Source organism: Chaetodon trifascialis, chromosome 2 (assembly GCF_039877785.1).
Source record: "Chaetodon trifascialis isolate fChaTrf1 chromosome 2, fChaTrf1.hap1, whole genome shotgun sequence".
In the NCBI taxonomy this organism is placed as follows: Eukaryota; Metazoa; Chordata; class Actinopteri; order Chaetodontiformes; family Chaetodontidae; genus Chaetodon; species Chaetodon trifascialis.
The window spans coordinates 17,046,795-17,068,680 of record NC_092057.1 but is presented as its reverse complement, the minus strand read 5'-3'; the positions used below and the strand labels follow the sequence as shown (position 1 = coordinate 17,068,680).

The window sequence follows — 21,886 nt, the reverse complement described above, 5'->3', positions numbered from 1 at the left end:
GAAGTAGACTCGTACTTTGCATCGAACGTATCGCTACAGCGTTCACAAACCACGTAGCCCAAGGGGGGAGGAAAGAGAGCTTTTTTGTTTGTTTGTTTGTTTTTGGATGTCTCTCGTCAAAGTGCATTAGAGAGACATCGTGTTATTTTACTGTCAAGCTGTTTTTTCCTATGTTTCAGGCAATGAGACATAGACATGTTATTTCACTGAAACTATGCAATATGTACATAGTTTTGGACTATTACAGAATAAATACAACAATAATAGAAGAATTTGAATTTTGATTTTCTCAACCTCTCACAACCAGTACTTGTTTGTTTATAACATTTACACACAAATTAAGTATAATTATGTAAGTAAAAATTATAGAACTTTTAGAACCTTGATGTCTTGTGCAAAGTCAAACTGAATAAAAGCACAAAAATATTTAAATGTGTGATTTCTATATCATTTAATTAGATTTTACTTTATTTAGCACTAGGAATAATAAAGGGCCATTTCTGAATGGATTAAATTCATGGCTATACAGTACAATTTTTGAAAAGGTATGGAATCAGCAGCCTGGGATAGGCTCCAACACCCCCGCAACCCCGAAAGGGATACGCAGTATAGAAAATGGATGGACGGATCAGCAGCAGCAGCCTCCTCACCAACCTCCTCAACAGAAGCTGTTTAATGTACCCCATCAGGTAAAGCAGAGACTCATTTTGCTTTGCACTGGCCTCTAACAAATATATGAGGTGTGGACAGTGATATGGTATGTTGTGATTCCGTGTTACATTCTTTATGAATATGGGTTGCTACCATTCAACCGGTTATATTGCAAGGTTTGTTTCTGTATGGTGTTTCAAATTGGTGCTCCATGTGCCCCCGTTTAACTTTGAGCACCTGCTCCTCCAAAGGTCTCTGCACGGCCCTGCTTCTAGCATGATGTGCACATGCTGTAATCATCATTTAGTAATACATTACAGTTATGTTAAAAGAACAGTAAATGGAGTGTAATTTAACAGATTTTCTTTAGTATTAACAGTAAAGCACTCTATTTAAAAAAAAAAAAACACCTTAATACTGTTGAAATCCTGTTGTAAATTTACAGCAATCATTTACAGTGCAGATTTGCATGCAGGAGAAGTTTGTGAAGGAGATATTTTAAAACATTGATAATAGACATAAAAAAGAACCACACGGTGAATCACCTCTTTTCTCCACCCACTGTAATTAGTTTCTACGTTACATTTTTGCCCAACATGGAAGCAAATGAAGCGCTCTAATTAAAGACATGTGCAAGATGTCTTGAACTGTCACAAGTATTGAAAAAAGATGGCACCACGAGAATCAAGTAGAAGGTCGAATACAAACAAATAATTGGCATTGCAGTTAAATTAAAAAGAAACAGAGTATGCAGACATTGGTACAGTCTTTCAAACTTGTGCTCTAAACCAAATCACCATTGTACTACTTCTAGTTAGTGATACAGTGCTTTTGCCCTGAACCACTATTGTTCTTCTGCGTGTTTCTTCTTCTTCTTCAGCTTATTTTTTTTATTTTTCATCTTCCGTACTTTTTTCGGTTTGCTACTAGTCATAACAATAGCGAGCACCCAGGCAAATTATATATCAAAATGTGTGGCTCGATCGGGAATCGATGGCTATTATTTTTCTCTACAGAATACGCGTTTTCTGTAGAGAAAAACAATAGCATACCATTCCCGATCGAGCCGCACGTTTTGATAAAATGAATGTACATTGCGTTCTAATGGTGGTTCAGAGGTTTTTAATGTGTTTTTTTGACATGCTAATGTTAGCATGCTAATGCTAACATGCTAACATAGGTTAAAATGATTGGTAAAGGCATTATAATGATGTTTGAGACCTTCTCAATGTGTTTTTTGACATGCTAATGTCAGCTTAGCATTGTCGCTGATAGGCACGCGCACGGCCCGGCGTTTGCGCACTGTATCACTCTCCAAATTTCCCGCCGAGGTGAATTTGTCTAGTTGTATTATACTACTGTAGAATATACAATGCAATATACATATACATACGGTTTCTATATTGACAGTGAAAATTAGAGCTAGCTGAAGCAGAGAAGTCTTCTGGTCCTGTGGAGGTAGAGGAGGGGCTGTATAAATCCAGTTGTTAAAGCTAAGGTTGTGGAAATGGTGAAGGCAGTGGTGAACTCCAGAGTCTTCAAGCAACACTGTAGTGGAATAACAGCCTCATACAAAAAGAAATTAATGACCATGGAAATCGTGGTAAGCAAAATGAGTTTAAAAGCCCGCCTCTTCATCGTACTGCTCTTCTTCTTCTTCTTTGTGGCTTTTTCTCCTGGTCCAGGGCGTTTCAGAGCCCTGAGAACTGAGAAGCAGCAGAAAAGCATTACGAAGAAGAAGAGACAATTCTGGATGAAACTCCCATACAGATACAGAGGCTTTGAATATGTGTACCAAGAGTAAATGCAGGACGCCAAAACAATCAGCCAGGCAACGCTGCAACAGGCCATCCTGTACCTCAGCGGTTTAAATCGAAGAAACAACACGGGGCGCATGACCCCGACATAGCACTCGACACAGATGCAACATTGTAAAAGAGGACGTGCTGTGTAAAAAAGGCCATGTGAAAACATGAAGGCGTTGAAACAGAAGTACAATTTCAACCATAAAAAAAGAAAATACCATATGTTGGATAAAGAGACAAATATCTCAGTCATGGCCAGGTTGAGGGGAAAGAAGTCTGAGGCCAAAGTCTCTTTGGCTCCTGCAAAGATCAGCCACACGACATAAGCATTCAGAGGAAGACCCAGGATGTTGTTCACCAAAGCTGAAGCGATGACTAAAGCCGCATGATGCGACGTGACAGGAGAGTGGTCATTCTCTGTGGTGTTCATTTCGTGACTGTGAAGAAGAAGATCAGTCGGGGCTTGTTAATGCAAAGAAGAATGGAAATAACTCTTTGTCACTTACAAACCTTTACAGTAATATCTTAAGAAGTTCACAGCAATAACATCCAGCACATAACTCAACAAACTTTGATTCAAACCTGGTGTATAGATGAACAGTCTGGACTTCTGATCAGGCAGCAAAGACGTGATTTGGAGTGACGCACAAATGGCCCTGCAGGGGCTTTTTACTTGGCTTACTGTTGACACAATCAAATATACTACAAAAACAACAATCCGTGGACAGGCTGTGAAATGCAAATTTCTTTCAATAACAAAAGGAAAACAGGGCTCACTGCCTTTAAAACATATTTGCAGGCATGTGCACGTGTGGTCATTTTTTCCTCTCCTCATCCTGCCAGTGATGGAAAGTGACCATGTACATTCATACAAGTACTGTACCGAAGTACAGGTTTGATGTACTTTACTTGAGTATTTCCATTTTCACTACATTTATTTGATAACATTAGTTTTTAGATACTGTCCAGATTCAGATTAATAATATAAAGTATAACCAACAATGCATTTTGATATTATTTTATCAATAAAACTTTATCTTCAGGGGGAAATTCACAAGCTACCCAGCAGTATGTAAACTAATAGATTGTTAGACTTCATGAGTATTTAGCCTTTTACTCAATATCTGCATCAAGTTTGTTTTTCTAACTGCGTACGCTCTTATTTACTCATTATTTTCTCAATTTTGCAACTGATGCCAATTATTATTATTATTTTTTTTCATTTGTTTGTTCATCAGCTGATAATGTCTGAAAAAATGCATCCCAGTTTTGGTCTCATGCATACACAAAGTATCCCCACACATATGCAGTACACATTCCTACCAGTGGTTTCACAGTATTCTGCTGACACAAAGGTAGCAGTAATCCTCCAAGGACTGCTGCAAGTCACCAGTAAAGGCAGTGAAGAAGAGGGCTGCTATCTGCTCAACATGGATGTGCAGGATTCAGAGTGGTTGAAAAATCAGCTTTGCAGATGCAGAAAAAGCTCATTTAAATGCCACCGAAATCTCTTAAGATACCTCGAGTCCACCTAACATATGGATTACTACCATAGAAATACATTTTCTTTTTAGTCTGTTGTAATATACACTAATGCTTCTAATACTAATACTAATACTAATACTAATACTACTGCAGTCAGTCTGAACAACATAGCAGCTGCCAACATTTCTGTCAGTAGCTCTGCTTGATTTCTTCCAACACCTGTAAGTTTGCATATAGGACCCTGGCCGTGCTTCGTGTCTGTTACGTGGAAAACATGTAAAGCAGTGTTGTATCTTTGGATCATTTCACTTGCTAATCATGTGAGCTACAAGGAGAGCGGCTAATGTTCCTCCTGTGAGTCACTGTGAAGGTCCCAGATAAGTTAAAAATGTAATTGTAGTACACAGGCTGTTATAAATATGAGGAAGTGATTTCTTCATATGCTAATAATTCAATTGTGTTTATTTATTATCATCTTTAGTTTATCTTTTTCAAGTTTGAAACTTCTTTTCAATTTGTTGGGTTGTTTAAAGTGTTGGTGCAGTTGGTTGAAGATCATGAAGAATGTTCAGTGTTATATAATGTTTGTGTGATGACATGGTCCGTGAAGTAGGTTATAAGCATGAAAAAGTAAGATATAATAAAAACAACAAAAAGCTTATGGCATATATTATTTATGGTAAAATGGTGCATGGTACTTGTTGCAGAATGAATACTCCTTTAGAAATAAATAAATTGGCCTTCTGATAATGTAATTTATGAGTTGTAACGAAATAAATAATATTTTTGCATTATACAAAATTTGTCCCTGCCATTGTTTATGATATTTGTTAACAAATAACGACAAACACATTTACAGTATGACTTTGACAGCATCACTATACATTCATCCACAGCAACATTAATGTGCTTATTATTAGGATGAAAACAGATGTTTCCACCATCAGCCATGGAGCCACAGCTCCCCTGCAGGTGTCACCTGAAGAAAACAGCATGCAGACTGTGAGGGAAACTCTGGCACCTCGTGGCTGAGCTCCTTCTCTGTCTCTCAGGCATTTCCTGGATTACTCTGTCTTTTCACAGAACTAAATCAGCTCTTGAGTGTAATGATCCTCATTATGCGTCCTCTGGTGCAGAGCTGCCTGGAACAATACCTTGCAACTGTCCATCCTGTGATATTCCTCAGGTGTAAACTTGTGAGGTACAAGGTGGCCCTTTGCTGCATTTCTTCACTGATTACAGCGTTGATTTACAAGGAAGGTTTTTCTTCCGCCTTCCTGCTGTTGACGGCTTTCTGCTTTCTCCCACCTGTCTTGTAACTATATATGGTGGCGAAACTGTACACTAAATGCTATTGTCTATAAGCACAAAAAATATCTTTATGGCATTAACCACAGAGTTCATGATCACAAAAATAAAATGAGTCATAAAACACAGATGAATTATGTACAATGCAATAGTTGAAATAATCATATTTAGTAACTGGATTGACTTTGATTTTATATTTCTATTTTCTTATGAAGGGATATGAAGCTGTAGCGTTTTATATCGTAGCTTCATACCTTCATTGTGAAAGTTGTTCTATGTAAGACAGTAAAAACTTGAAAAGTTGTATGTTGTTACAAACACAAACATGCAAGCATATTTTTACCATCTAGCTGCAGGTTGTTTCAGACACAACATGTTATTTCTCATGAAAGCATCACAGTTGAATAAAAGCCCTCTTTTATTAGTGTTAGAGGACTGCATTGTTATAATTACAGTGTCATCATATATCATATATCATCATATATTACGGGATATTACAGAGTGTGGTCACAACAACGTACAGATGGAGTGGCCTCGAAATTCCTCTAATCTCATGCTGGGGCCCTGGCGGGTCCGTGACCGGTCCCTGCTCTGCAGTAGGCGGGTTCGTGACTGTAATGAGATCCCCCACGATGACGTCATCGGCGTGGGGCCAACTCGTAACGCCCCTAAGCTCCATTTGCGGAAACTACCTGCACTCGCTCGATCAGTCCACCAGGAGGAGCAGTCATTATTATCGTGTCAGCTTTGCTGAGTCGTTCATTAGATCTGCACATAGCCTCCACTGCTGTAAGAAAAACTTCTTGTTTAGTAGAGCACCCTGTGCAGTTTTTTAAATATAATTATGCTTAATCATCCACATTATTGTAGTGCTCGTTCACAAACTTCTTGGATCTGCTAATCTGCCCATCCTGCCTTTTCCTCCACATCTCTCTCCACCTTTGGAGAGGCTCCCAGCGCATCTCCGCGTGCCGAGTGATTTGTGCCCAAAAAATTAATCATGAATAACAGAAGTTGTGCGTCGCGTTTTATAGCATTTTGAACTGCTAAACAGTTAAATGTTTAATACTCTGCCTGAAAGAGGCGTGTTTATAGTGGATTCTGGGCACACCCCCAAGAGGAGGGGGGGGACTGGTAGCCGGCTGGGAGCCGGCTGGGAGCTGGATGGCCTCTGGCTGGGAGGGGAATTTCGAGGCTGCTGCATCTGTAAGTGGGGTTTCAAATTCGTTTGTGCAGACAACAACTCTCCATTCTACTGTACAATATAAGTGCTGCAACCTTCACAGTGGACTTCCCACAGCTAACCTGTTTTAAAATCTCAGTAAGGCACTGGGTTCTGCTTCAGCTGGCAGAGGGTAACAGAGGAGCCCACACCAAAACCAGCATACAAGGGCTCACCGAACTGAGCTTTGAACCTGTGGATAAGCTCCATAGTCTCTGATATTGAGTAAAAGGCCACAGTGTTGCCGGCATAATCAAGGTACACACCAATTCGTGTGGCCCTGGGAGCATCTGGAAGGTCTCGGTCTACTTTGTTGTGCCAGGCTGAGTAACCTGAGTCTGAGCAGAGGAGACTCCAAGACTTGTCGTTGTAGCCCAGCAGGCTGTGTGAATTTTTCCCTTTGCGACTGATGCTTTTGTAGGCCAACCCAATGGAAAACTCCCCACTCCACTCTGCCTCCCAGTAAAATCTAAAACCAGTCAGAGGCTCCTTGCACAGCACCTGGGAGAAGCCATCAAAGCGTTCTGGATGATCTGGGTAAAACTGGACTGTTTTCTTGCGTGTGACCCTCTGGTTCCCGTCCGACAGCACCAGCTCTTTATAGACGGTGTTTGGATCGAAGGACATCTTGCAGGAGTCTGAGTAAAAACAGCCATACACATTTCGTAATTATTTATCTTTAGATGTGGAGCATCTCATTGATCAACATCATTCACTTTCCCTCGCTCACTGTTTTAACCCACAATAACTAAATATCTGAGAAAACTGCATTAATGAATATTGCTGTCAAGGAAAAGGAAACATGTCAAAGCAGTCACTTCGTTTACAGTGATAGGCACCGAATGGACTGATCCTAAACACTTTACTCACATCTTAAGAAGTCTGTCCTGGTTTTTGGTTCCTGAAAATCAACTCTGGAAGGAACTGTTTGGAAACATGGACATGTGTTATTTGATTTTATCTGAAATGAATTACATAATTACATAAATCAAATGAGAAACCTTTAAAACACTTTCTAGCTACATCTTCCTTGTTCTCTTCCCAAAAATAAAATCTATATGATTAATATTCATGTGTGCTTAAAGGTAAAATTGGACATATTTCTGCTCACACTTACCTTTGAGTCGTTTGTCTCCATTTCTTGGCAAAAGTATGTAGACAGGGGTTTCACTGACTGTGAAGATGATAGAGCATTAGATCAGCCTGTTCCACTTTATGGTTTTCATAGCATAAAGACATTTTGTCTATCTACTGGACACAAACCTGTCTTGGAGATTTTGCTCAGTTCCTTCTTACAGATCTCATCCAGATGTTCCTTCATCTCTGTGGCTGTCTTGCTCATCTCTCCAAAAGAGAACTGGGGATTGATGAGCACTTTGGGCACCATGGCTTCAGGAGGAACACACAGGGTCGGAAAATTCTGTTCAACAAGAAACAGGAGCTCCGTTAATCAGTCAACAAGTCAAGAACGCAAACAGAAAAGCAGCCTCACTTGAAGAAAAGAACATACTCTCAATTGGTACAACCTTGATTTGTGTACACTTTGCCATCTAAAAAGTCCAGTGTTCTACTGATGTTATATTACATGACAAGTATTGGCATGAACGCTAATATTTAATGCAGTAGGTAGGGTCTTTCAGCACCTGCAGAAAGTGAATGTTGTCCTCTGTTTCGAGGATCTGACGTAGCTCTGCGTCTCTGCGCTGCAGCTCCAGTATCTCCTGCTCCAGACGGTCCACATAGCCCTCAGCCTGCGACATCGCTGACTGCATGTTGGCCATTATCATCTGATTGATTTCAGCCTTCCAGCGCTCCACTGCCTGCAGCATTTCGTGGAATGTCTTATCGCTTTCTGCCTGTGCTCGCTGGGCACAACTCTAAAAAGTAAGTCAGTTTGTTGTTTTAGAGAGGAGTGTGATGTGAGATTTGATACCACCAGATGAAATAGCTAAGGTTACATTGTGTTATCTCCCAAATACACAATGTCACATAGCAGCTTAAACGAGTCATTCATGTTTGATTAGGTGATGTCTGATCTTACTTTTAGGACATCCACATTATGTTTGAGCTCCTGCAGCTCCTTCATCCTCTCCTGAATGATGTGTTGGACTTCAGACTGGGTGACCACCAAGACTTTCTGTTGGAAGAACATGACAATAAGTTCTTATTAAGCATGAGTTCTTCTCTTTCATGAAATTGATTAAAAAAAAAAGGAAATGTTGAATTCACAACTGACAAATGCTAAGATGGCACACGTTTCGCCTCACAAACGAGTCAGACTCACTTGTTTTTCGATGCGCTCTTCTTCTGCTGAGGTAATGTTGTGGCTGCGGTGCTCTCTGACAGTACACAGCACACAGATACACATCTGGTCAGAGCGACAGAACAGCTCCAGGCCTTTCTCATGCTGGGGGCAGATCTTCCTGTCCAGGTGGCCCGTCTCATCCACCAGCTTGTGTCTCTTGAAGGTGGATGACTCGTAATGTGGCTTGACGTGCGTTTCGCAGTAGTAGGCCAGGCACATGAGGCACGACTTGACTGCCTTGTTGCGCCGGCCGACGCAGAAGTCACAGTAGGATTCTCGGTGCATGTAGGGAAAAGGAGTGAGCTCCGGAAGCTGGCGGCGTGGCTCGTGGTGCACGTCGGGCAGATTGCGTCTCAGCACGGGCCGTGGGGTGAAGGTTGCACGGCACTGTGGGCAGCTGTATACACCCATGTGGTCAAACTGGTCCCAGTAGATCTTGATGCACTCCAGACAGTAGGTGTCACCACAGGGGATAGTGACCGGGTCTCTCAGTGCGTCCACACACAGGGGACAGTAATCCTCTGGTGGTAAAGGGAAACTAGACTCAGCCATGATGATGTTGAACAAAACAAATTTGGGATGAACTCTGAATCAGAATTGCCTTCAGTCAATTTGTGTCATGGGTCAATCCTCAAACTGTTAACATGAGTAAGTCAGCAAGTGATGGTGAGTCAAGTGGTGTCGGTCAGGATGAGGTCCAGAGACAGTCCAGCCGCAGGCTCCGGTGCACCTCCAACTCCTTTTCAAACCAGAGGGAGTACCGCTCCCTGGTGATATTTAAAGACAAGCCTTTGTTTCTACTGCAAACAGAAAGGTGACGCCTTCCCACAGCATCTGAGTGAAAGTACAGAGGTCTGCAACCGTGACAGAATCTGCTTCACAAGCAGGAATTCCAGGTAAACTCCCACAGTAAGGTCAGGTCAAGTGATGCACTGATACTGCTGTATATTTCCAAAACAGGACAAAAATGTTTACTATAAGACACATAACAGAATCTAATCAGTGATTAGTTCAGGGAAGAGATCGACTGTCCATTGTTGTGCATTGATTTTCCCCTAAATCTAACACTTATCATGGGTGAGGAATGGACTGCACTGGTCAGTATTTCTGCCCTCCAGCTTTCCATTTGACTGAAAAGTGAGTTTCATGATGGTGCATGATGTCAAAACAACTTGTCCTGTCTGTCCTGTGAACAAAACACAGAACATCAGTATCAGTATGCAGGTACCCACAGGAGCACATTAAAACCTGAAAAACAATGCAAGGTATAAACACTGCAGTGCTAGCAGACAATGCTGAAGCAATAGTTAAGACATATTTCATTTTCAGCTTAATTTAAAGGCATAAACTTTAATTTGATGAAGACATTGTAAAATAACAAATGATCTGTTTTTAATACAAAAACTTTAAAACACTTGCAAGAACATTGAAAAGATTTTGAAAACAAAATGTAATTTATTTGCTACACTAGATTCATTGATTTGACTCTAAATCATTGGTTCCTAACTTAATTGTCCCAACCCCCACTAGGGGTTGCCAAAGCTCAAATTTTAATCTTCTTGATTTTGAGGGGTTTAAGAAATCTTTTCACAAAAATATACAGTAGGTCCATTTATCTCAGAATTTAATTCATTTCTGTGCAGAAAACTAAATGAAATTGTTATTTTTAAAGTTTATTACATCAGATAGAAACTTAACACAGGATAAGGGCACAGTGAAGACCTGAACACATGTTGAAGGGCCTTCACAATGAATTTGTCAATAAATAAGCTTAAAGCCTATGATTGTTAAGAATCTAAAAATATATAACGTAGACAAAGAATCATATAAAAAGTCCCTAAAATGTCAAGACAACTCATCTTTCATGAAATATTCCCAGGAAATAATCAGCTGAAAATTCATCCAAATTGCTCATTTTACACAATCGCCCTGGACTTATTGCATTCACTGTTTAGGTTAATTGTGCAGTTTACAGTTGTTCTGCACTGTTATTGTTATTGAATATAATGTGAAATATCCATAAAGCATGTGGCCCAGTCAGTGGACGTCAGTTTACTCACTGATAGAAAAAGGATGCCTTAAGGAAAAAGACTGGGAAACACTTACATTTACACTTTACATTTTTGAGGCCACATTATATCTATAAATGTGTGGTGAGTTGCATTTGAAGGTGCTCATCCTCTGGTTCTTGTGCAAGGCTCCTCCTTCTCGCACATCTCAGTTTTACACCTGTCTGTGAACTGACCAAATTCCACCACAGTGATTATGAATAGTAATATATAATTGGGTCAGGCTGAATCAGAGTGAGGATAGGTATATATACTGTATATAGTTGATATGACAGCATAGGTACATGTACTGAATTCCAACAGCAGCATTGCTTGACCTCTACATCGCAGCTGTGGCACATACATGAGTGCCCTGTATTCCTGGTCTGATATCCACTTTGACTGATATGAAGCTGTCAGAAGGGACAATCTTCCCTGTAGTGTGTCAGCTTTACACTGTCACTGTTCTTTGTCCTTTGAAGGGCCGCTCTCATCTGTCCAGACAAGAGGGCTCTTGTGGCGATGGCAGTATGAGAGAAACAGAGAGAAAGAGAGGGTGGGAGAGCGAGCACGGCGCACAGCTATGAGCTGAGTTCACTGCTGAAGGAGAGACAGAAAGGGTCAGAACAGTAAATTCCAGAGAGAAGGATGAGAGTAATAACCATGATTAATGTAACACCTGCCTCAAAACACAGGTTACAGAAGAAATATCTGAAGGTACGCAACACAAATCAGTGGGACAATGAATTGAAGTGAAATCAAATAAACAGAACATAATAAATGTTTCTACAGAGGCAAGTCTGTGCACAGAGGCGAGGAGCTAATGAGACTGAGTAGACACAAGAGAGGCTGAGTGGCCATGATGTCATTGACTGTGCTGGCTGGTACTCTCTCCCTCCTCCCCTCTCCCCTTCCCTCTCTCCTCATGCCTCTGTGTATCTCTCCATCGCTGTCGCCAGTGTGAGATAGTCTGGGAGTGGCAGGAAGGAGGAGGAGAGGCAGAGGAGCAAGAAGAAGAAAGAGGAGGACTACAGATACGCATCCTTCCATTTACGGCAGCAGGTACACTTTACTCTCTTTTTCAGCATCACTGTTTCATGGCGTCATAACCAAAACAACAAAGGGGGCACAGCAGCGACAAAACGAAAACCTGTCTGAGAATGTGATATTTAACAGTTGCCGTACGATTTTGTCCTATTTCATGCTCCAGTAAAGGCAATCCTTTGTGATATTTATGTGTACATTTACAGATGGAACAGTAAATTTTAAAATTTGATTCAATTTTGTTCCCAAAAGTACCATGAGCCATGAAGAAATACAACACTGGGTCTACAGTGTTATTTACGTTTGCTTTTATGTATGCATGACAAGTGCAGTCAGATGCATTTTTATGCTACAAATAAGTACTTTCCTTTAAATATATTCTTATTTTGTATTTAGAAATCGTGTTTTTTGGTCACTGTTTATTACCCTACCTAACTGAACAAACATCTTTACTTTTTAAGCAAACAACAATTAAGTAATAGACAAGCGCGCGCGCGTGTGTGTGTGTGTGTGTGTGTGTGTGTGAGAGAGAGAGAGAGAGAGAGAGAGAGAGAGAGAGAGAGACAGAAAGATTGCGTGGAGAAGGAGAAGAGAAAGAGAAGGAGCATGTTTGTTTCTCACTGACAGCAGAGCAGCCATTTGGAAACTGAGCTGATTGAATTAAATTGACGCAAGAGCAGCTTGTGTAACACTAACATTATGATGGAAGTGAAAGTGTGTCCATGCATGGGTGTGTGTGTGTGTGTGTGTGTGTGTGTGTGTGTGTGTGTGTGTGTGTGTGTGTGTGTGTGTGTGTGTGTGTGTGTGTGTGTGTGTGTGTGTGTGTGGAAAAAGAGAGGCAGTGAGAGAAAATGTTCACTCAGACTGACCATGATGGCAGCCGTTTCTTGGCAGGCCTATCGTTAATCAGCTAATAGAGTCTTTATGAATTAGTGTGAGTTCTTCAGTTTCACAAGATGTCCTCACAAGGATAGACAGTAAACCAAAGTAAGTATGTTTTTTCATCTCTTGTTGAAGGGCTATTTTAGTCTTAGGAAAATGCATTAAGCTGACGTTGAACATAATCATTGTGTGTCTGTGTGTCAACCTGGAATGCATGAATACTACGTATCCGTCAGCATGGCTGAGGGCTCAGTGTCTGTGGCAGAGGTGGAGACCTCCTTCCAGAAGTTTGCAGTCCATGGAGACACGAAGGCCACAGGGAAGGAGATGAACGGCAAGAACTTTGTTAAGATGTGCAAGGACTGCAACATCATTGACGTCAAGAACGTCACCACTACGGATGTTGACATAGTTTTCAGCAAAGTCAAGTAAGATTTCGTCCAGGCTCAGTTTTCCACAGCTAAAACATTTTTAACACAGCAACCCTCTCACACTGTAACACAGAAGAAAAGCAGTAAACTCAGTGTCAGCTGTTGCAGAGGACATCAGCATCAACTGCACAAAACCATGGAGAGTCAGTAAATGGTTATTTGTTTTAATTCATCTATGCTGATGAGCAAAACGTCGCACTAAAACTGGCTCATTAGCACTGAACATGGCTTTGCTGAGGCTCAGGCTGATGGGAAAGTTGTCCCTGTTGCAGGTGTCTGCTGATAAACCAAAGCACTGAACAAATTACATTGCATTAACGTCATGATGCTAGATTAAAAGTCAGGAGATCACCAAAGTCAACTTCATCCTCTGGACACCACAGATATATGCAGGCCGCCAAATTTCACGGCAATCCATCTGGACGTTTCACTAAGAGGCCCAGATGGTAACTTCATGCTGGTGCTCGAGGAAGTCAGGCGACCACCATAATAGACGCTGAGATATTTCAGTGTGCACACTGTGTGTTTTTCCTCAGGGCAAAGTCAGCTCGTGTAATCACATTTGAGCAATTCAACCAGGCCCTGACGGAGTTGGCTCCCAAACGTTTTAAAGGCAAAAGCAAAGAGGAGGCGCTTCAGCAGCTCTACGGTCTCATTGCTGGTAAGGAGCCAGCCAACGTCGGAATCACTGTGAGTACTTCATCAGTTAGAACACACAGCGCTGGCCACCCTCAGGCACGCAGCATCCACGGACTGCACTTATGGATCCCTCCAAAGTTAAATGTCATGCTCTAACTGACTCAACACCATACAGCTGATTAATTACGTTTCCTGAGAAGCTTTCGAAGCTGTGGTATAATGAAGAGAACACTTGGTGATAACTTAGAAGGACTTCCATCAGTGTTTGATTGTTTGGCCCCAAATTGAGAATGTGACTTGTGACTCATGCATTTTAAGCATAAATCAGTTCCTCTAGCAAGATAATTCATGGAGGTGCTTGAAAAAATAAATAATTGAGTGATTATTAAGTAAGCATATGGGATAATATGTGAATATCTGTCTGTGTGCATGTATGTTCTTCACTGAATGAGCGAAGGAGGAAAAGCTGTTTGTTTTATTTGTTACTTTTTCCTGCAACTTTGATTTTCTGTTGTATTTAGAGAGTGGCAAAGGCAGCAGCGGTGGACAGACTGACTGACACCACCAAATACACCGGAACGCACAAGGAGCGATTTGACGAGTCAGGCAAAGGGAAAGGAAAGGTCGGCCGCGAGGACATCCCAGACACCAGCGGCTATGTGGCTGCTTACAAGGGCAGTGGCACTTACGATGACAAAGTGAAAGAAGCATAACTCTGCTGACAGATTATGAAAACCTTGTTTAACCCATAACCTGAATTAGGTTTGTAAAGAAAAAAAAGAAAACATAAATACTTTGGCTTCTCTATTTTTGAAGACAAAATAGATGTACTGGACTGAAGTCCTGTGGGCCGAGCGAGCATTCACCACACTTTTAATGAAGAATTAATCAAAAAAGACATGAATGGAGTTTCAAGGTTTTCATAAGTGACAACCAGGGTGGGAAACTGAAAGAAACAGTTGAAATAATCCAAAGATAATGAAGATACTTAGCTGCATTCAGTACAGAAATGGTCAATGGGTCATAGCATGAACAACTCATAGTGTTTTGTATATTTTCAGTGATTTTACAAGGACGAACAAATAAAACTGTGCTTGTAGCTGAGCATGCTTTAAGGAAACTAACTCTGCTTTGTAGTGTAGTTTAACACTGTGCCTTACTATTGATGTAGCCAGCAGAGTGAATGCTCTGATGTACAGTAATGTGCTGGTATTCTCAGTTACCTTGATGCAATAGCTTTAAAGAATGACACTCCTTCACTTGCTAAGCTTATTGCTTTATATGTCAGTGCCTTTTGCTGCATGACCAATTAGTGCCCGCTGTTGTTCTTGTCATGGAATTCATTCATATCATTAAATGTGATTCATTATATGACATGAAATGTAGAAGTACAGTATGTATAAAATGTAATAAGAGATGAAGAACACAGAATAAGTAAATAAGTAAGAGCTCGTCCTGCCTTCAATGGACTTAGCCTCATCACTTGGTGGCTGGAAGTCTAATCAGAATTGTATCAGTTTAATTTGCCATGAACTTGTGTCTGTTCAGAGTGGTCAGTACCTAGATAGGCTCTCTGTTTTCATGCAGGTTTTGGTGATGTGTATTAGACCGCATCAGTTGTCCCTGCTATTGGATCCACTGCTTTGTTGAATAAATATTTTCCAAAATAAAGTCTGTTGCATTAGCTGCTTCTGTCCGTTCAGTTACCTTTGCCACAGGTGGCGTAGCAAACCCCAGTTTTGGGGACAATGATGCTTTTGTGGCATTCATTTCACACATTTGTAGGCAGCAATAAGAAAATTCCAGTACAATTCTGAGGGACTTGGGTTCATTAGACAGCTTCATAGGATGGTCCATTTGGCCATTCTCACCTGATTTGATACTGGGGAAACTGTTCTGGTACCTGTCTGTACCTGTGCACGTAGATTTGGTTCAAGAGGAAGTCTGTATGGGTGTTTGTCCCCAACTACCTGTAACTGGAGTGGACATTTGGCCATTGTCTTGGCTGGGCACTGCTTCTGTGCTGATGTGTGACAGTGTGTGTCTGGAAGTCCTTCCTGCCTGTCCTGACATGTATGCGATCAATCTTCCTGCTTTCCAGACCTCTCAGAACGGTCTAGATGTTGTTGTTGTCCCATCTGACAGGAGAACACCTTGTGAGGGGGAGGAGAGATTAGCAGCTGATTCATCTAACCACCATCCATTTGGTCTGTTTTTCCTCTTTGTTTTGCCTCCACAGCACCACACATACTTTCAACAGTGCAACCACTACTCACTTACAGACTGATGATTCATTTACTATGTTGCTTTTGGCTTAGTTTGAAATAATATGTTGTTTAAAGCACTTTAAATCTGGTGTAGTCTCCATGTTTGTCTAGTTCACCGAGCCTGGAGTGTCACAACTGTACTGATGGATCTTTACTCCTTGTTTTTCCTCACTGACAACATTATGCTCTAACTTGTTTGTTTCTGTTTCTCCCAGAATCAAATTCTGTCTCTCTCTCTCTCTCTCTCTCTCTCTCTCTCTCTCTCTCTCTCTCTCTCTCTCTCTGTCTCCACACACACACACACACACACACACACACACACACACACACACACACACGCGCGCACCCGCGCACCGACAAGACGCTTTTTACTGTTATATGAAACTTTATCTATTTTTTATTTCACAGATTTTAATATGGAGAATTTGGGGAAATATTATAAGAATATGCATTATAATATGCTCAAACCCAATTTTTAGGGGCTGACTTCAGCTTTAACAGACAGGAGACAGATTTGCAGTATTGAGAAATGAAAAAGAAAAACCAAACAATTTCTCAAGTGATGTTCTCAATAAATAACTCCAAAGCGATGAAGGTTAAAGATAATAACCCTTATCTAAGGCCTGCAGAACTATCTGGGATAGGATTTCACAACATAAAGAGTCCCTGCAGAACAATAAACACTCAGTGTACACTCAACCTCCTGCCTGGACCCTCCTTGTAATGTGACCCTGATGGCATTTATGGAGCCATTCTAACTCTGCTCCTTGTATGGTGCACATGTTTGAAGATCGCTTTCCTCGTCTTCATCTCACATTATTGGCCTGAGCTGATAAGCATCACCTGGGGTTTGTGTAGATTCTGTCATTGAATTTCATAAAACAGAGCCTGTATTCCTTTACTCCTGACTCAAGCTGAGATCCCACTACATGAATAATATTATTTGCCTATTTATTTGTAAGTGACTTTTTTCATCTATTCAAATTTGTTATCTGAGGTGAAGATTCTTGTAGCGTACTTTTAAAAAGTGTGCTAAATTACAAACATTTTCAATAGTAATAAAGTGTATTATGAAGAGTATGCTTACTACTTACTTTACTTATTTGAGTATATTTCCAACACATTGGTGATGTAATACAATTGCACTGAAAATGTATTTTCAATACTCATGAATCATGATTTTCACTGGTGCACTTCAGTATACTAAAAGTTTGTAAAAGGTTGTGCCAATTTAGCAACTATTTACACTTCAAGTATACTCAAGAGGTACTTAAGTATACTTGAGTCCACTCAAGTATACTTAAAGGTGACAAAAATAGTACAAACTGTACTTAGTACCTTATTCAAAAAGTCTAATTTCATTGTAATGATTTTCCACCTGGGGATGTATACGGTGTTAAAAGATGTGAAAAAGTTGTGTAGGGGAACTGTATATTCTGTGGGGTTCAGCACTACAAGCCAACCCTGTCAGAGTACAGGTAGTCATCTGATCCATTGCTAATATAAAAATATTGACAATAGCAGCTTTAAAGTTGTGGCACATCCAGAATAAGAATGGAGTTATGATCAAATATTTATACTTGGAGAAGAGAGTCTTATAGAAAATCACAATTAGAACTCACTAACCTACATATTGTGAGACAAATGAGGTTACAGTGACAGCTCCACAAATCTCACCCTTAATGGTTCAGTATTACGAAACTCTAACGTCTTAATTGTAAGTAATAAGATGCACAATAGATCATTCAGCTCCAATGACCTAAAACATCTTTACCGCTCATTAAACAAACTTAAATAATGTCAGTATTCAACACTTTCCATTTCAAACTGCTTTCTCATGGTCCAACCACGAGGGACAAAAAGACACTAGTGGAAACACCAGCCTAAACTAAACTAGGACCTTCTTTGATCCAGTGTCATCGGTATTGAGGGACGGGTGCAGAGGGACGACACAACAGGCTTATCATCAACAACAAACTGAGCAATTCTATCAGTCAACCTGACACCTCTGACCTAATAACCAACATATACACACAGCCTCTGTAAGATACAATCTTTAGGAGATTTTGACATACACTAGGGAGCGTATCAGGACGGTCCTGGCTGAAACCTACCCTCACAGGTCACACCCAGCCTGAGGAGCACAGGGTTGAAAGTGTGTGTGGGAGGGGAATCAATGTAGTGTAACTGTTCATGAACTAGTGGGAGCTGCCAGTTGAGTGGACACACAGATCTACTCCACCCACTTGGAAATAAAAGTGAGGTGGAAGGAAACATCTTTTACAAGCTACCTGCAAGACCCCAAGGTCCTCACTATTTGTGTCTTTTTCTATTGGTTATCATGATTACTGCTGGTGTGAACACTGGACTATAAGATTTCACGTGGACACAGATTGAAGGCGACATCCTCTGCTGGACTGTAGTCAGTACATTTTTTTTTTTTTTTTTTACCAAAAATGAGACAAATACAAAGATACGCTGTGATTTTCTTATATGTTATTATGACAGTTCTATACAGGTTATTCTTGCACAATTGAGACTATTAATGAACGTTGTCTTTTAAAACTTGAATTGACTTAAAATTAGTTTTTCAGTCAGTTACTGTATAACTACTGTGCTACTACAAACTACTGTGTCAGCAGGCATTTCAGTGCGTCTTGAGATGAGAGTCTTTGCGTGCACTCTGTTCACCCTGGCTCTGCTGTGGGACAGCGTGAGAGCCGAAAATACTATCAGCAGCCTCCGAGTGGCGGCAGGTAAACCAATCTGTTATTCAGCTGCTGTTCTGAGTAAAACTTCAGATGCTGGAAAAACAAATGAGGCTTAACAAGGCATGCTGGCTAAGAGACTTTTTGCTGCACATTGTGGATGGGTGTCAAAGATATTTAATGAAAAGCGAGCTGGCCAGCTGATCGTACAGAGGAAGGAGGAAAAAATGGTTTACATCAGTCGTGCACTCCCCAATTTGTCCCCATCACAAAATATATACAAATATCATCACAAATTCCTACAATGAGACCTCTTTTAAATATGACTTACTGCATACATACAGTAGATATTATTATATTCCCATCATGCCAACTTAAAACACCCATTAATCTCTGTCCAATTCAGTGTATGAAATGTGTTGATGTGTCCTTTCCTTTCTTTCCCTCCAAATTTGCAGTAGCGTGGGAGGGGGAGCTGCCGTGCAGGAAGTGGGACTGTGAGTGTGCGTTCAAGCACCAGCGAGGCTGCTGCTGTGCCACCCGGGAGCTCCGAGAAGCGGAGGATCAAATCTTCACAAGAGTGATGGACCTGTTGACGAGCACGTCCCAGCTGGGTGACAGCATCCTTGAAGTCATAGGTACTCTGGAACATGGACACTGGTAGAAACCACACAGACTCAAGCGGCTACAATATGCATAAGTCCAAATTCATGTGATTATAGCTGTTGATAGAACAGCTTGTGTTGTTTTGAGTCTATTAGCTACTCAGGGGACAGCACATACTGACATACTTTTTTTTTTTTTAAGAAGGCAGCTTGGATGAAGTCATCCTTGCCTGTTAATCAAGCCGAAATGTCTGTTTGCTTAACTGTTGGCTTGTGTCTGTCTCAGGAGGAATGAGGGTTGCGTTCACAGCCTCCATGAGCGGCAGAACAAACTGCTTTGGACCTTTCACCAGGAACAGCCCCATTCCTTATGATGTCATCACCCTCAACCATGGAAGTGGATATAACCCGGCCCTGGGTAAGTGCTCACAAGTGGTACTGTGATTTCAACAACGTGTAAAGTGTTGTCCAACTGTGATTCATGTAATTGCTGGATTTGTTTCTAAATGACTTGAACCACAGATGAGTAGTGAAACTGGCTGCTTTTGTATTTGGTTGGCAGATGTGTGACTAGCAGACATATATAGCGCATTTATGGAATATGGTCCAAACTGATCCAATACTCGCAGTTTAAATGAACATAATGTTATTTGTTCCAGGCATATTCACAGCTCCTCGTTCAGGACTGTACTCCTTCTCCTTCTCGGTCTACTCCAAGGTTGGCAAGGAGGGCGAGAGGATGTACTACAAGGTGCAGCTCATGAGAAACAATGAGACGGTGGCATCTATTTGGGAAGACAACAGAGAGGACTCAGAAGACAGCAGCTCCCAGACTCTACTGCTGTCACTGCAGCAGGGAGGCCAGGTCTATGTAGAGCTGAAGAACGGCAGACAAATTTGTGGGATCGTTGAGGGCTTAAACACCTTCTCTGGTGCCTTGATTTACTCCTCTCTGGCCTAAAAGATTGATGTATTTCACTGTGGTCTAATGCGTCTGCCTGGTTCAAAGCTTCTAAAGGTGCACCCCTGCGTGTGTGTGTGTATATATATGTATATACACACACACACACACACACACACACACACACACACACACACACACACACACATATATATATGTATGAGTTTCTTTTTCAAAAATAAAGAATGACGTTACAAAATAAAGAAGACTATAAAATACATATGGCACATTTTGACGCCTGGTAAGGACTTAAATGCACTGTGTAGGTTTTATTTGTTTGAACATTAATAAAAAAATAGAATCAAATGCATTTCAGACAACTTATTCATATTTTTGTTTAAAGAAGGTCCAGTAATCTATTACCGTAGCTCTGATCCAGGACTGTGAACTACATATCATGGTCATTCATGGCTATCCCTCAGAATCTCTCAGAAGTCACAATTTCTGAAGGAAATCTTATTTAGTTTAAAGAGTTTAAAGCTGAAATGACATCACACAACTGCAACAGAGAACATTCTTTACTGTGACGCAGAGAGGCCTCTTCAATACAAACCATGAAAAGTCAAACACGGTACAGAACTCCTTCCTCCCCAATGAGTGCTCTGTGCTGTGCACTTGAGGCTGGAAGATATAAATGAGATCACAGATGTATTAACTGGAATTGCTGCATCAGTGTTTTTGTGAAAGCCTTTAAACATGTTTGATTTTTATGCCTGTTTATTTGATCTTATTCAGCTCATTTTGTTATCTTTACTTTGTGCTCATGTCCTTGGCCTCATCTAATTTTATTTGCCTTATCTATTTTTTCTTTCTTTTGTAAAGCACTTTGTATCATTGCTAAGAAAAGTGCTATATAAATAAAGTTTAGTAATATTATCATCATATTCTGCAAGATCACCTTAAGCATCGCTGTCCTGTGAGAAGCATGCATCTGTACAGTCAAATCCAGCTAACTGAAGACAGTTTTTTGAATGGTTTATTTAGCTTAAGAAGAATCTGAATTCTCTCAGCCCATAAAGGAACACTTCATCCTTCAGTTTATCAGAAAAACTGGAGATACATGGTTTTCACTGGGTGGGAAGGGTATGATATAATGTAATCTAAAAGTTACTAGAAGCTAAGGCTGTCAGCAAGAAGCGTATCTGCCTCTGAGATGAAGTGGTGTAGAAGTCTAAAGTAAAATTCAAAATTGTGACCTGAATGTGAACTAGCTCATTTTAATGTGTGTGAAGTGGACTTTGAGCTGTAGCTTTGTGAAGTGTGAACATGCACAACCCTGGCTGTTATACTGCATAACATTGTACAGGTAGATCTATTTGTCTGCTCTCTCAGTTGGCCTTTATCTTTCACAAAACTTTCATGTTAAAAATCTGGGTTATTTATAAATGAAGCTAATGCAGAGATGTGGAATTTGAATACAAATTGCCATGCAATATAATATTATGGAGATAAAATATGAGAGCATAAAATGTATGTTATGTAGGAAAAAAGTGGATCAAAAAGAGACCATTGCAGATATATTTAA

General features: G+C 40.7%; 3 protein-coding genes across 4 annotated transcripts; 2 read left to right on the top strand and 1 right to left on the bottom strand.

The window, feature by feature from the left end:
• Nucleotides 1-6,522: 6,522 nt before the first annotated feature.
• On the bottom strand, nucleotides 6,523-9,506 carry ftr84 (finTRIM family, member 84). The gene is made up of 7 exons (XM_070977423.1): nucleotides 8,756-9,506; nucleotides 8,513-8,608; nucleotides 8,115-8,348; nucleotides 7,735-7,891; nucleotides 7,589-7,645; nucleotides 7,342-7,395; nucleotides 6,523-7,109 (listed from the first exon to the last, which is right to left on the bottom strand). The coding sequence occupies exons 1-7, from the start codon at nucleotides 9,326-9,328 to the stop codon at nucleotides 6,568-6,570; spliced, it is 1,713 nt and encodes a 570-aa protein (XP_070833524.1). The 5' UTR covers nucleotides 9,329-9,506; the 3' UTR covers nucleotides 6,523-6,567.
• A 2,272-nt stretch (nucleotides 9,507-11,778) lies between these two features.
• On the top strand, nucleotides 11,779-15,502 carry tppp2 (tubulin polymerization-promoting protein family member 2). Of its 2 annotated transcripts, XM_070977464.1 has the most exons (4): nucleotides 11,779-11,886; nucleotides 12,987-13,178; nucleotides 13,718-13,871; nucleotides 14,342-15,502. In XM_070977464.1, the coding sequence occupies exons 2-4, from the start codon at nucleotides 12,988-12,990 to the stop codon at nucleotides 14,531-14,533; spliced, it is 537 nt and encodes a 178-aa protein (XP_070833565.1). In that variant the 5' UTR covers nucleotides 11,779-11,886; nucleotide 12,987; the 3' UTR covers nucleotides 14,534-15,502. The 2 variants fall into 2 exon arrangements, with proteins under 2 accessions (XP_070833565.1, XP_070833557.1); XM_070977456.1 differs by lacking the exon at nucleotides 11,779-11,886 and having other exon boundaries at nucleotides 12,655-13,178.
• Nucleotides 15,503-18,749: 3,247 nt separating this feature from the next.
• On the top strand, nucleotides 18,750-20,361 carry cbln18 (cerebellin 18). Its single transcript, XM_070971118.1, has 4 exons — nucleotides 18,750-18,843; nucleotides 19,254-19,433; nucleotides 19,687-19,818; nucleotides 20,060-20,361. Exons 1-4 carry the CDS (start codon nucleotides 18,750-18,752, stop codon nucleotides 20,359-20,361), a joined length of 708 nt encoding a protein of 235 aa, XP_070827219.1.
• Nucleotides 20,362-21,886: the final 1,525 nt, after the last annotated feature.

Excerpts from the sequence above, each read along its gene's own strand:
- ftr84 (XM_070977423.1), bottom strand. The coding sequence starts at position 9,328 with ATGGCTGAGTCTAGTTTCCCTTTACCACCAGAGGATTACTGTCCCCTG. Across the intron at positions 7,892-8,114 it reads ACAACATTCACTTTCTGCAG|AATTTTCCGACCCTGTGTGT; the intron begins GTGCTGAAAGAC and ends CTTGTTGAACAG. Across the intron at positions 7,396-7,588 it reads TGGAGACAAACGACTCAAAG|TTCCTTCCAGAGTTGATTTT; the intron begins GTAAGTGTGAGC and ends GTTTCCAAACAG.
- tppp2 (XM_070977456.1), top strand. The coding sequence starts at position 12,961 with ATGCATGAATACTACGTATCCGTCAGCATGGCTGAGGGCTCAGTGTCT. Across the intron at positions 13,179-13,717 it reads ATAGTTTTCAGCAAAGTCAA|GGCAAAGTCAGCTCGTGTAA; the intron begins GTAAGATTTCGT and ends GTTTTTCCTCAG. Across the intron at positions 13,872-14,341 it reads CAGCCAACGTCGGAATCACT|AGAGTGGCAAAGGCAGCAGC; the intron begins GTGAGTACTTCA and ends TGTTGTATTTAG.
- cbln18 (XM_070971118.1), top strand. The coding sequence starts at position 18,750 with ATGAGAGTCTTTGCGTGCACTCTGTTCACCCTGGCTCTGCTGTGGGAC. Across the intron at positions 19,434-19,686 it reads CAGCATCCTTGAAGTCATAG|GAGGAATGAGGGTTGCGTTC; the intron begins GTACTCTGGAAC and ends TGTCTGTCTCAG. Across the intron at positions 19,819-20,059 it reads TGGATATAACCCGGCCCTGG|GCATATTCACAGCTCCTCGT; the intron begins GTAAGTGCTCAC and ends TATTTGTTCCAG.